The 15,544-nt window shown below is 38.7% G+C and overlaps 1 protein-coding gene across 3 annotated transcripts in view; it reads right to left on the reverse strand.

Annotated features, from left to right (window-relative positions):
* Window positions 1-3,068: 3,068 nt before the first annotated feature.
* The window catches only part of LOC117294585 (peroxisome proliferator-activated receptor delta-like), a 28,930-nt gene continuing 16,454 nt past the window's right edge, over window positions 3,069-15,544 (reverse strand). For 2 of the 3 annotated variants that reach the window (XM_033777061.1, XM_033777060.1), the window contains exons 3-7: window positions 8,929-9,047; window positions 7,705-7,855; window positions 6,283-6,506; window positions 5,302-5,692; window positions 3,069-4,845 (exon numbers count right to left, since the gene is read on the reverse strand). In XM_033777061.1, the coding sequence (XP_033632952.1) occupies window positions 4,598-4,845; window positions 5,302-5,692; window positions 6,283-6,506; window positions 7,705-7,855; window positions 8,929-9,047 (1,133 nt within the window). In that variant the 3' untranslated portion in view covers window positions 3,069-4,597. The remainder of the gene's footprint in view (window positions 4,846-5,301; window positions 5,693-6,282; window positions 6,507-7,704; window positions 7,856-8,928; window positions 9,048-15,544) is intronic. The other variant, XR_004519563.1, reaches the window with a different exon arrangement.

Consider the following 15,544-nt stretch of genomic DNA (forward strand, 5'->3'; position numbering starts at 1 on the left):
AAGAAGTAATACTCAACACGCGCAAGACATCAATGCTTAGATGTTTAGTCATAAAGAATGTGTGTATAGGAACACCCTGATACTGCGAAGAATTGCATCAAACCATTATACAGTGTAGCTCAATGATTTACTTGGAGGCACTGGACACTACTGGTTATTACTCAAAATAATTATTAGCATAAAACCTTACTTGGTAACAAGTAATGGAGAGCAGTTGATACTATAAAACATTGTGAGAAATACATAGCTCTCTCTGAAGTAACATAGTTTTGGCGAAAAAAGTTATTTTTCACTAAAACATTTGAATTTGATTTTGAGACCTCGGAATTAGATTTTGAAGTCTCGAAATCAAGCATCTGAAAGCACACAACTTGTGCAACAAGGGCGTTTTTTCTTCCATTATTCTCTGGCAACTTCGACGACCAATTGGGCTCAAATTTTCACATGTTTGTCATTTTATTTATATGTTGAGATACACCAAGTGAGAAGACTGGTCTTTGACAATTACCAATAGACCTTTATCACCATGTGGCCATCTTGATTTTACTCCATTCCAACTCATTGCAACCAAACTGAGGCTGGACGCAATAATAGTCTGGTACCATGTTTGCGCAATGAATGTTAGTGTCCAGTGTCTTCAAGCAGAAAATATCCTCAGCAAATGCCTGCTAAGCAGAAATGAGCAGGATACCGGTCAAAGATTGTACATGTGACATGGGAGGGGACTTAAGCAGCTCTATGAAATTGGGCCCTGTCTATGACAGCTTAGCGGCATTTTCTCCAAGGGCCAAAAACACTTCTTGTTGGATTTTTTCCAAAAAATAATTTGTAATAAATATTTTAAGTCGCATTCCATTATACATTACAAAGAGTATAAATAATTACCTAAAATGCATACATTGGAAAATAAGAAATTTTTTATATCGCCATTATTGCTCTACTTCTTTAAAGGCAGTGGACACTATTGGGTATTACTCAAAATAATTATTAGCATAAAACCTTACTTGGTAAAGAGTAATGGGGAGAGATTGATGGTATAAAACATTGTGAGAAACGGCTCCCTCTGAAGTGACATAGTTTTCGAGAAAGAAGCAGTTTTCCACGAATTTGATTTCGAGACCTCAGATTTTGAATTTGAGATCTCGAAATCAAGCATCTAAACGCCCACAACTTCGTGTGACAAGGGTTTTTTTCTTTCATTAATATCTCGCAACTTCGGCGACCGAATTGAGCTCAAATTTTCACAGGTTTGTTATTTTATGCATATGTTGAGATACACCAAGTGAGAACACTGGTATTTGACAATTACCAATAGTGTCCATTGTCATTAAATGTTTCCACTTATAACGTTTCTTGTAAAACGTTGCATAGCATTCCATTTATAAGAATGTTTGAAACTAATGTTTCTCGGATTAATACACTTGTAAATATAATAATTAATCAGCTACGCCTATCTGCAAAAGATAATTATAGAAAAATACAACAGATATATAATAATTTCCTTTAAATGTATCAACAGCCAGTAAATACTGAAAATATATAGAATCAATAACAATCCATTATTGTTCATTTTGTAAAAATATTAAAATTAAACTAATTTATCATCAAGCTTTGGTATATTTTCTGAATCGTGTCTGTCTCAAATGTTTAAACCCTGAAATGGAGGAACTCCGTAGATACAGATACTCTGCAATTTCTTTTTGGAAAGAAAAAATCTGCTGAATTTAAGACTACCAATACGACAAAACAAGAAAGCAGAAAAGATAATCAACGTATTCTTTCATTCTATTTTTCCCTATGCCCTCCTAAAAAGAATATTTGTTATGTTGACTTGTAAAGAAACAACAACAGCAAATGTTAGTTTTTAACAGAAAAACAAAGAAAGAAACAGCAACTATTATTTAGCTTCGGAAAGGGAAAAAACAATTGTATACATGGCCAAATGCGCTTCCTTTTAACTGTTGCAAACTGCTTATTTACTAAAAGGACCTATGGTATAAATGTTTGAATAGCATGACCTGACGATTTTGACCCTAGCAGAGTCTTTCTTTCTGGAAGGCTAAAAGTGCCTTCGTAAAAGACTGTCAACGGGTCAAATTATCAGGTCATTAACTATTTTCTTCTACCGAAAAGGACATACTCTGAAGCAACTTTTCAATACAGACAAGTTGAGAACATGCAAAAGAAATTGTTAATGGCCTGATGTTTCAACCCTTGCATAGTCTTTCTCAAAGACCTAAATGGCGACACAACACTCACAAATGAGTATACTGGTGGAACAGAACAGTCAAGAGGAAAGGAATAGAAAGGAAGATGCAGGAAGCAGCTAAACAAAGGAAAGAGGAACAATGTGATGATGTGGCGTGTCGTGGCCGAGCAGAAAAGAGCATCAGACTCGAGCTCTGGTGTTGCTGATCAGAAACAGTGAAAATAGTTTAACCAGCACCAGTGAAAATATTGCCATCAAGATTGCTATCAGCAGAGTGTGGGTCCAAGTCCTGGTGGTGACACTTGTGTCCTGAAGCTAGACACTTTACATTATTGCTGCGCCCTTCGGATGGGACGTAAAGCCTATTATGTCCCGTGTGCAGTGTAACAGAAATGAATGTAATAGAACCCAGTGCAATTATCGTAAAGAGAAGGGGTTCGCCCCGGTGTTCCTGGTCTGGTCCCAATTTCATAGCGCTGCTTAGCGGCCGATTTTGTACTTACTGTCCGATTTCCATTTCATAGCGCTGCTAACCGTCAGCACACGAAAAGGCATGCTAACCTTCCGGTGCTTACCGCACGAAAATAAATGACGTCACAATGCAAATCCACGGTAAACATGCAGTATGGCCGCCCAATTTTTCTGCTAACCTGTGAAATACGCTATAGCTTAAGCAAATTTTTCTGCTACAGTAAGCACGAAAATTTGCTTACTGTTAAGCAGCGCTATGAAATTGGGCCCAGATCGGCAGCATATTTGGCCACAGCACCTTCATTACATGGTTCTATAAAGGAATAGGTCTCATACTACAAAAACGTAACCCCACATACCTTGCAGGAAAAAATACTGAGCACTTTGATACGCCCCTAGGGGTGTGATAAAGGGCTATATAAGACCAAGTATTATTGTTATTATTATTATTATGATTATTATAATATACAAAATAGTTTCTAAAACTCTTGTTTAATAATACCTTGTAAATTGCTTTAAAACTTCCTCATGGAGAAACCATGTTTATTATTTTAAGTTAAACCAATAAATGTATAAATCTGAGAAAATATTGTCCTTCAAAATTGCTATAAAAACAAAAATTGTTAAACTATTTTTCTAGGCAAAACAAAAAAGAAAAGACATTATTTACTCATTGTACTCTATAAATTTAATTCCCTGCCAGTTATTAGGTATATAAAAAATCATGCATCAAACAATTAAAAATGTAACAACTTTGGTATAAAATGGGGCCCAACTTCATGGCACTGTTTACCACAGAATTCTGCGATTACAGGCGCCACATAAAATGCGTGCTTCTACATCCTGTAAGCGCAGAATTCTGCAGTGAGCAGTGTCATGAAATTGGGCTCTGGAGGTTTGGTTGAATTTACTTTTTATATACAAAATATAATACTTTGACTATAAGGTTTTATACTTAACCAGTTCGTTTCGGAAATTAAAAAAACACGTTTTCCCAACACCAGTTTGAGAATATTTTCAGTAAAAAAAAGAAGAATTTGTTTAGTCTCTGATACTCCCTTTGTAAACCCATATAAATGGGTTAGGAGGGAGTCCAAATAATTGCGTAGGATAAGTTAACAAACAAAGTTGTCAGGACAAACTTTGATCCCTGTGGTCTTTACAAAATATTTTAAAAAGGTAAGTCACGTTTAAATTATTACAGTTAAATCCATGATAATGTGGGACACTGTTTTAAGCTACAAACGATTGTTGCGTATGACCCATGAAACGACATCAAACACGGCTGTTGGCCATTAGAGGAGTGAATTGTCAGTTAAAGATATTGCCGCATATATGCAATGTAACTGCGCATGTTTCACCTATAACGTGCAGTGCACAGAAACACAAAGGGAATTAAACTCCAAAAGTGCACAACCAAGTATAAGTTTCAGCCTCAGCAACTGTGAAAAACAAACCCTGAATATAGGCCAATTCATTTCAAATATAAACAGCCACATAGGGCCAGTATAAGTCCCATGAGGTTTGGACTGGGGTATAATAAACCATATACCTTTCATCGTGAGAGATGAGGGACCATTGAATCTGGGATCATGTGGAGGGCTTCTATGACGCCACATGAGGTTTGGACTTCGGTACCTCCATCATGCGAGGTGAGGGACCATTGAAACTGTGATTATCTGGATGGTCAATACAAGTCATGTGAGGTTTGGACTTGGGTATCATAAGTCATATACCTCCATCATGAGAGGTGAGGGACCATTGAAACTGTGATCATCTGGAGGGTCAATGCAAGTCATGTGAGGTTTGGACTTGGGTATTTTAAGTCATATACCTCCATCATGCGAGGTGAGGGACCATTGAAACTGTGATCATCTGGAGGGTCAATACAAGTCATGTAAGGTTTGGACTTGGGTATCATAAGTCATATACCTCCATCATGAGAGGTGAGGGACCATTGAATCTGGGATCATCCAGAAGCATGAGTTGCTGAATTTGTTGGACATGCTCCAGCTTCAGCTGTCGGAGGTCAACAAGGCGGGACAGGAGTCGGGGTAGGACCAGGGGGTTATCATGGTGGTTCTGGTGGACCTCCCATTCTAATGCCTCCAGAATAACCTCTTGGAATTTCTCCACTTTCTCTCGTTGGGTTAGGTCGTCGCGATCTGTAAGCAAGAAAAATATTGATTAGCATTTTAGTACACAGGACCTCTGGCTAAATGTCTCATTCGAAGGTAAAAGAAGTTATGGTTTTAAGGCATCTTGCTCAAGTATACAAGTGTAATGAACTGTAATCATTCATTCTATGCGCTATATAAATGAAATATATGTTATCGTTGCTGTTATTCAAACCCACACTCTGCTGATCAGAAACACGAGAGCTTGAGTCCAGTGCTCTTAACCACTTGGCCACGACTACGATTTTGTGGGAAAATGATGTGAACAAAAACGAGGGCCCACTTTCACAAAGCCTGTAAGCAGATGTTTACAATAATTCTTGAGTGAATAAACATTTCGTTGTGACATCAAACAGGAGACAGACATTGCTGAGCAATCAGCTCACTGTGTCAGTTTTAAATTTGATGCTTTTATTATTTTCTTAATTTGAAATGCCGACTAACCAGGAGCAGCTAATGCTAAAACACAGAACAGGGCCAGTTCCCTCTCCGTCAAGTTTAACTTCTTCATCTTCTCGAAAAATCTGAACTTATCCTCAAAGAACATTGTGTCGAGGTCTTCCAGAAGCTGTTTCTTAAAGTAGACACCGCCTGACGGGAACCACAGTCCGTCCGCCATGTAGCGGGACGCCGTTGCAATCATGGCAATCTCAAAGCCAGCGTGCTTGAGTAACGATACCTGGTCGTTCAGATCTAGAGATCGGAATTCAGGGAGCTTCTTGGCAAACTGAGCGAGGCTCTCGATTGCCGTTTGGAGGGCACTGCGTAGGAAGGCTGAAATGTCTTTGATGTCTGTAAGCTCCCTCATTGGATTGGCATCAGGATCAATTCTTTCCTATAATGACGGAATTAAAAGAACATATTTAAGTCATCTACAGATTTTGTGGGAAAGAAGGACATCAAACTGAATAGATTTTTTAATAAAAATATCATGAAAACAAATGAGGCCTGTAGTTTTACAATTATTGACTCTGTAAACCAACCTACAGCCGATTTCACGACAGGCAGTAACCCGTCCTAACTTAGGACGGGTTCAATGCGTCCTAACGTGTTCGGTTACGGAACTGAACTCGTCCTAAGTCCTAAGATTAATCCTAAGTTAGGAAGAGTTTGGTGAAATCGGCGGCTGGAGATTAATGTAAAGTGTTTCTTAATGGAGTTCCACAACCTCGGTAGTCTAGTTGGTAAGACACTGCTCTAGAATTGCAAGGGTCGTGGGTTTGAATCCCACTTGAGTAACATGCCTGTGATATTTTTTCACAGGACTCGGGGAAAGTACTGAGTATACAGTGCTAACACACAGCGGTGTATGGGTAAAAACCAAAATTAATATTCTTTATCCCTGATGCAAATTTAACATCTCTTAAAAAGAATGTAGCAAAAAAAATAATAATAATAAGCCAAGTTTCTTGAGCACTCCCTTACCTCTACAACTCCAAGTCTCTCCTCCTTCAGTTTGTTCGTCCTTGCCTCTAATGTTGGATGGAAACTCATAGCCCAGATGTCCTTGTACGCTCGGTGTATTCTCTCAGTCAGCTCGCGTAACTCGGCCCTTCGTTTGTCACCCTCGCTTGCCTCGTGCTCCTCCTGATTAAGCTCCTCAAGGAGACGCATGCGCTCCTCCCGGGGCATCCGACCAAACCTTGAGGCTGGGAAAACGAAACAACTTTTGTAGTGAGAAAATCACTCACATCACGACTGCTTTGGTCTCTAAATCTTCAGACCTTAGGCCTAAACTGTTAAAATTCAAAATACAAAATTTGTAAAGCGCTATCTATCTATAACCAATAAAAATAGTAATAATAACTAGTTCATATAAAGCGCATTTCACAATAATGTCTCAATGCGCTTTACATTCTATACACATTCTATAAACAAATTTCTATAGACCATGTGAACTTTGTTTACAATAAACACAACCTTTTACATTTCTTGGCTAGTCTGGCAGGCAAGATACTGCACTGGTCCTATGGGAAAGTTGACATTTTGTGCCATAATTTCCATATAAGATTTGATGTTTTCTTCCATAGAGCTGTGTACAAATCGTGCCTGCAGGAAGTCCAGGCTTGGTGGCTCTATTGTAAACATGTGATGTCACAGGTCACATCGTCTATTCTAAGGGCTAGACCAAATTTTAAGTAAAATTAAACATTTCAAAAAATAGTTAATAGCCTACATTTAGACCCTAGACAAATTTCTCGAAGGTTAAAAGTAAACACTTCTTTAAAGGCAATGGACACTATCGGTAATCACTCAAAACAGTTGTTAGCATAAAAACTTACTTGGTAACGAGTAATGGGGAGAGGTTGATAGTACAAAACATTGTGAGAATCGGCTCTCTCTGAATTAATGTAGTTTATGAGGAAGAAGTAATTTCTCACTAAAATAATATGAATTTGATTTTGAGACCTCAGAATTTGATTTTGAGGCCTCGAAATCAAGCATATGAAAGCACACAACTTCGTGTGACAAGGGTGTTTTTTCTTTCATTATTATCTTTAAACTTCGACGACCAATTGAGCTCAAATTTTCACAGATTTGTAATTTTAAGCATATGCTGAGATACACCAAGTGAGAAGACTGGTCTTTGACAATTACTGATTGTGTCCAGTGTAATAATAACAAAACACAGCACTTATAAAGAGCACAGTATCTGACAAAAAATGTCATTTAAGGGCGCCGATTCACGCTTAGTAAAATAAAAAACAAAACATAACCTGACAAACCACAATCAAGTGGACAAAAACAAAACAAAAACATTTGGGTTTTTTAAATTGCACTAAACATAGACAGTCACCTCTTTTGGAAACCCTTCTACATATAAGTTCAGATTTCAAACTTTCATACCATCATGTGACATGCCAACTGCGATGCACTTCTGGAAGCGACAGTACTGGCACTTGTTCCTCGTTGACAAGCTGATTTTACACGGCTTGGACTTGGAGTACGGACACGGTTTGTACTGTAATTTCATACGATGCGTGCGACGGAAGAAACCCTGATGCATAAACAATCAAGATAACAAGTGCGTTTATTGTTGTTTCCCCCTTGTTTTCCCCGATTTTATGCAACCAGTGTTGCATGCACACAAGAGATTCAGCCCTTGGAAAAAACTATGAACGTTTGATTGAGTACAAGGAATGACCTTTATGTGCACATAGTGTACATGTAGGTCATTCATTCACATTTTGTCTGATTTTTCTAAGGGCAAAACAATTTGGATATCAGACTTTAGTAGGAGGAGTGTTATGAGTTGTATGACTCATTACGAGGACTCAAAACCAACTCAAGTCACATTTTGTATCAATGACTCAAAACAGTGGACTTGACCACTGAAACTCTGACTTGGTTTTACTTTACTCTGTAATACATGTAACTGTCGTTATTCTTTTATGAGAGTATGGAAATAAATGTATTCTTGAATTGAATTTAAAAATTTACTCAGAACTCAACAGCAAAATGTTCATTATTTTACTAAACATTAAGTTCTAGTAAAATAGTGAAATTTTGTACAGTGACATTTCTCTTTGTTATGACTCTGTTCATTTGTGAGCTTCAGGATGAACATTTAAACCTTTGGCGGACCCAGACCAAGCCCAAAATGACTCATCCATGACCGCACTCATCTTTTGGGACTAATGACTCAGACTCAAGCTCAAACTCAACCTTTGTGACTAAAGCCCGGGTTCATACTTCCTGCGAATGCGAATGCAATACGAATGTTGACGTCACAAATTCGCAACAAAAAATTCGCAGCAGTTCAACTCCGCTCAACTCACTTGCTAATATCGCTGCGAAAGGAGGGTTGTGACGTCAAATTCACATCAAATTCGCTTCACATTCGCATTCGCAGGAAGTACATGTATGAACCGGGCTTTAGAGTGACTTGGACTTGAACCGAGCCTATCTAAACTCGGAACTCGAAATTGAACTTCACAATGAGGACTTGGACTTGAGGATTGAGGACTTAATAAAAGTGACATGAACTCACTTCTACACTAAGGTATACAGTAATGAATGAAAGAGAAACAAAAATGATTGACATAGTCTTGGGCTTTTGTTGATTTTTACCTTGCATCCTTCACATGAGTGGACCCCGTAATGGAATCCAGACGCCTTGTCACCACAAATACGGCATTTCAGGGGAAGATCAAGATTGTCAATGGCTACATGTTTGCTGTGGTCATGACCTGGAAAGACAAGAAAAAACAATAATGACACGTTATAACATAAAATGACACACATAAATAGGTTTTCAGATCAGACATAAAAATTTGCTGTGCAAAAAGGATTTTTAAAGAAACAACTGGCCCTTTTCCTGGAGAAATTTTGGCAAGAATCAGTTCCAACTTTTATTATTATTGTTTATTCGACCTCAACAATACAAGAACAACAAGTAGCCTACAACTTGCAAACTATTGGCCTCCTCACCACTAATTCCAATTAGCCAGTTTTGTACAACTTGCAAACTATTGACCTCCTCACCACTAATTCCAATAAGCCAGTTTCGTACAACTTGCAAACTATTGGCCTCCTCACCACTAATTCCAATCAGCCAGTTTCGTACAACTTGCAAACTATTGGCTTCCTCACCACTAATTCCAATCAGCCAGTTTCGTACAACTTGCAAACTATTGGCTTCCTCACCACTAATTCCAATCAGCCAGTTTCGTACAACTTGCAAACTATTGGCCTCCTCACCACTAATTCCAATCAGCCAGTTTCGTACAACTTGCAAACTATTGGCCTCCTCACCACTAATTCCAATAAGCCAGTTTGGTACAACTTGCAAACTATTGGCCTCCTCACCACTAATTCCAATCAGCCAGCTTCGTTTTGCAGTCCAACCCAAATCATAAAATCGGGGAAAACATGGGGAAACAACAAATAGCGTATTAATTAGGAGTAATGAGATTTGTCAATTAGCTCTTTGGTTTTATTCATATAAAAAGTTACAAACCTTTTCCAAATTCATCTTTAAAAAAAATAATTTCTTTTCTTCTAAGACTACCATTTTCTTAGCAAATCAAAATTGCTTATTGCTACGTCTTGGTGCTTGGTGTGAACAAATTGGTGTGGAGTGACATTAGGAGGAGGGGGATTGAAGTTACCTTTGATAAGGAAGAAGGCTTAGGGAGTAAAATTTAAATAAGTTCTAAAAGTATTTACCCAAATATGTTTGGGGTAGGACCAACAAAAACCATTATGTTCCATGTCTGGAGTTTTATCTTTGAGAGAGCAGAGCCATTTTCCTTATTGCAAATGGCTCTTACGTTTGAGAATACTTTTAAAGTTTACAGTGAAAAGCTTGAGTCTGGTCCTTGCTACAATGGGAGACTTTTAAGACAAAAGCAGGCGTCCCAATCACTGGTCCTTTTCATTTGTTCTCGACGCTGAGAACAATTTGAAAAGGACTGGTGAGTTGGACTCCTGCTATCGTCTAAAAAGTCTCCGAGTAGTTCCTGAAAATAGCACTCTACTTTAAAGAAATCACTATTATGCTATTTCTATTTAGTTTTAGCATTCAGTGTGCACAAAAATGTACAGTCAGAAGATTTTGCAGTGCAAAATGGTTGGTACCCCGACATGTTCATTCTTGTCTGAATAGAATCAGATAAGCGTACATGTAGTTTCATTACATTTTGCAGTATCATTATTGACTTTAGTTTTTTGTTATTATTCCTTGATGAAATCTGAGAAGATCCTGCACATATACTAGTATTCATGGTGTACTAGTATTCATGGTCAGAAGGGCTGCATTAAGCCGAGAATTGTTTGGGTAGGGATTACATTTCAATTACAGTCTCTATGGCAAAACCAGAAAACAGTATGCTTGCTAAAAGGCTAAATTAAGAAGTAATACTCTACACGCGCAGAATACAACAATGCTTAGATGTTTAGTCATAAAGAATGTGTGTATAGGAACACCCTGTTTATGCGAGGCAGTGGACACTATTGGTTGTTACTCAAAATAATTATTAGCATAAAACCTTACTTGGTAACGAGTAATGGGGAGCTGTTGATAGTATAAAACATTGCGAGACCTCAGATTTATAATTTTATGGTCTCGAAATCAAGCATCTGAAAGTGTGAAAGTGTATTTTTTCCTTCACTATTATCTCACAACTTCAAAGACCAATTGAGCTCAAATTTTCACAGGTTTGTTATTTTATGCAAATGTTGAGATACACCAATATTGTGAAGACTAGTCTTTGACAATTACCAATAGTGTCCAGGGTCTTTAAAGACAGTGGACACTATTGGTAATTGTCAAAGACTAGTCTTCACAATATTGGTGTATCTCAACATTTGCATAAACTAACAAACCTGTGAAAATTTGAGCTCAATCGGTCGTCGAAGTTGCGAGATAATAATGAAAGAAAAAACACCCTTGTCACACGAAGTTGGTTGCTTTTAGATGGTTGATTTCGAGACCTCAAGTTCTAAACTTGAGGTCTCGAAATCAAATTTGTGGAAAATTACTTCTTTCTCGAAAACTATGTCAGTTCAGAGGGAGCTGTTTCTCACAAAGTGTTATACTACATGTAATCATCAAGAAAGGTTTTATTACAATAAATATTTTGAGAAATAACCAATAGTGTCTACTGCCTTTAACAAGACCACTACTATAACATTGACTATTTATTTATTTTTTAGTTTTATTTATTTATTTTTTAGTTTTATTTATTTTTTTTTTATTTTTTGGGGGGGGTTTTATAAAACCTACACATAGTAGGCCTACATGTAGATTGTACATATGATATTTTGTTTGCACTCAAAATGTTTATTGGACCAAACCGTCTTTACCCAACCAGAATCAAAATGGGAAAACAACTTTCTGACAAAGCTTAACATGTATTTAACTGTTTATGTTTGAATGTAAGAGAAGATTTATGTAAGGTTTTTTTAACAGGGGGGGTTGGTAATTAGCATACTTTATTGCTCTACAGCATTGGACCCGAAAGTCAACATTTCGATGATTTTGAATATTATATATCTTGTTTTCGTTCAAGACGTTCATTACACAGAGCGAGGAATTATTATTAGTCGATTAAAAAACACAAGACCGCCAGACTTGTCCGGTCATGACTTTACTGGCTCGACACCCAGACTACAGGCCTGAGGCGTGTACAGTAGGCTGTCCAGTGTAAAAATCAAGCCCAGAAAACAGCAACCAATAATAAGACCGCGTTCCCACTGGATCCACAATTGCGAGATCGGGATCCCGCAACAAGATTGGTTGCAGTTGGTTGAATAAATTGGTTGAATAAATTTCCCCCTCCAGGGAAAAAAAAAAAACAAAAAAAAAAAAGATTGGTTGCAGGCATGAAATTGCGGTCGCGTTCCCACCTGAGTATGATTGCGCATTGATCCCCCTTTTTGAGAACGGAAGTGGGTTCAAAAGAACACTGTTTTGCTAGCAAATTGTGGGGTCTGATCGCCCTTTGCGTTCCCACTAGACTTTTTATCGCCCATTAATCCAAAAGGGCGATCAGATCCCGCTCTAATCCTACTCCCAAGGAGGATCAAAATTGCACGGTCAGATCCTGATCGCCCTCGCGTTCCCACTGGAGCCTGTTTCTCATTGATCGCCCTTTGATCGCCCTTTCGGGGTGTTGATCGCCCTTTTCTCGAATTGGGAGATCAATGCGGGGTCCAGTGGGAACGGGGTCCAAGAGCACTACACCAATTATGTTTACCAATATTTCAGCAGGGAGCATAGCATGTGTACAGTGCAAGTGTACATTACATATTCAATACAAGTTTTATCAGGACTTGAAAAGATTATACACAACACTTTTAACCTGACATAAATAATATTTAACCTGACCTATTGAAAATTATCAGTCTGAAATGTTGCATAATAATACAGTATGTGGAGAGATGTGTTTGAATTTTTGGGGAAACTCCACAAGACTTAAAGTGCTACCAGTTTTACAAAACCAGAATTTATTTTACAATTGACCAGAATCAAAATGAGTTGAACAAGAATTCAGAGAAGATCTACATGTAGATAGATCTAAATAACAAAATAATAAGATGAGAAAATAGAATTAGCTGTTGCAAACAACTTACCAACCAAATGGACCGAGAGTATAAATGCAAAAAATAGTTAATGGCCTGACGTTTCGACCCTAGCAGAGTCTTTCTCGAAGGCTAAATGACAACACAACAAACATGAACAGGTAACTAAGTGAAACATAAGCAGTGAAGTGGAAATACATGAATGGGGTTAGAAAGCATACATAAAAAAGCAGGGGGTAAACAATGAATAGGGGGACAAAAAAGGGGGGGGTGAAGGGAAGGGGCTGGCTTGACCACAAGCAAGAATATGGAAACACAAAGGACAACATCGAGGGTGGTGAGGTTGGGTAAAAAGTAATTTATATTAGTGAATGAGGCTCAGGCTAAAAGGCTATGGGGAAAAAAGGAGACGGCAAAACAAAAGGTTTATTAGTCGTTTCCTTCTTGGATGTTCAGACCATGGGGTTGAATGGTCTGGAGGCGTCTAATCCAGAGTTTCTCCCTACTCAAACGCACAGTCTCTCGGTGGTTGCCTAGTGCCTCTATGCCCTGTAAGATCATGTCAGAAATGGAGTGATTAGGAAGATTGAAGTGATGACCTACAGGTGTATCTAGCTTTTGGGTCTTGACTGTAGATCTGTGGCCGTAGAAACGCCTCTTGAGTGTAGTTCTTGTTTCACCTATATATTGAACACCACAGACTCTGCAAGATATGAGATAAATGAGATTAGTGGTGGTGCAGGTCACATGACCCCTTGTCTTATGGGTGGTACCGCCGGTGTTACTGGTGAAGGAGTCCGATTCCCTGATGTGTTGTCTACAGACGATGCATTTGGAGATGTTGGAACACCTAAAAGTTCCCTGTGGTAGAGGGGGATTAACATCATCATTAATGGGAGGGACTTCTGCTCGGACAATGAGATCCCTGAGACTTGGTGGGCGTCTGTAGGCAACTATGGGTTCTTCCTGCACAGCACGTTGAAGTCGATCTGATGTGTGAAGAATATGATGGTTAGAACTGGTTATTTTACGAATGGGAGGAAGTGAGGGGTGGAAAGTGACAACAAAAGGAACTTTCCCCGTAGGACTCTGTTGTTTCTTTGGTCCTTTGGAAAGTACTGACTCCCTAGAACGAGCCTTGACTTTCTGGATAGCTCGATGGACTGCTAGAGAGCTATGACCCCTGGAAACAAGGTGTTTCTTAAGTTCCTGTGAGTGGTGGATAAAATCAGAATCATTAGAACAGATTCGACGGAGTCTGAGGGCCTGACTGTAGGCTATGCTGGTTTTGCAGTGTCGGGGGTGACAGCTAGTGGAATGTAGGTATTGGTGTTTATCTGTGGGTTTAACGAAGAGATCTGTGGTTAAGCCTACAACCGTCTTGAGAACCTTGACATCCAGAAAGTGTGTATCCTTGGTTGAGTATTCGCTCGTGAATTTGATGGTCCTGTGGAAGGAATTTATGTGATTAATAAAAGCTTTGAGGCTTGCTTCATCGCTTGTCCAGATGAAAAAGATGTCATCGATATAGCGCCACCAGACCCAGGGACGGCAAGGGGCTGATGCCAACATGCGCTGTTCAAGATGGCTCATGAAAAGGCACGCCATTGATGGTGCCATACGTGTGCCCATTGCAGTACCCTGTACCTGTAGGAAATTCTTACCCATGAAAGAAAAGTTGTTTTTTGTTAGAACATGTTGCATGAGGGATACAATGTCTGAAATGGGCGGTGATGTGTGACCACTCTTAGCCAGAGCTGAAGAGCAGGCAGCAATCCCTTCATCTTGGGGAATGTTGGTGTATAGAGAGGTTACATCAAAAGTACCGATGATGGCTGTATTAGGGACCTGCTTCTGAATACCTGCGATTTTGCGGAGAAAATCTGGAGTGTCATGAATGTATGATGGAATCTGCGGCATTAACGTCTTGAGAAAACTGTCAACAAAAAGAGAAATGTTCTCAGTGGGGGAACCATTGCCAGATATGATGGGTCTTCCTGGGTTGTCTGGTTTATGTATCTTTGGAAGGAGGTAAAACAATTTGAAAAGGACTGGTGAGTTGGACTCCTGCTATCGTCTAAAAAGTCTCCGAGTAGTTCCTGAAAATAGCACTCTACTTTAAAGAAATCACTATTATGCTATTTCTATTTAGTTTTAGCATTCAGTGTGCACAAAAATGTACAGTCAGAAGATTTTGCAGTGCAAAATGGTTGGTACCCCGACATGTTCATTCTTGTCTGAATAGAATCAGATAAGCGTACATGTAGTTTCATTACATTTTGCAGTATCATTATTGACTTTAGTTTTTTGTTATTATTCCTTGATGAAATCTGAGAAGATCCTGCACATATACTAGTATTCATGGTGTACTAGTATTCATGGTCAGAAGGGCTGCATTAAGCCGAGAATTGTTTGGGTAGGGATTACATTTCAATTACAGTCTCTATGGCAAAACCAGAAAACAGTATGCTTGCTAAAAGGCTAAATTAAGAAGTAATACTCTACACGCGCAGAATACAACAATGCTTAGATGTTTAGTCATAAAGAATGTGTGTATAGGAACACCCTGTTTATGCGAGGCAGTGGACACTATTGGTTGTTACTCAAAATAATTATTAGCATAAAACCTTACTTGGTAACGAGTAATGGGGAGCTGTTGATA

Source organism: Asterias rubens, chromosome 9 (genome assembly GCF_902459465.1).
Source record: "Asterias rubens chromosome 9, eAstRub1.3, whole genome shotgun sequence".
NCBI lineage: Eukaryota > Metazoa > Echinodermata > Asteroidea > Forcipulatida > Asteriidae > Asterias > Asterias rubens.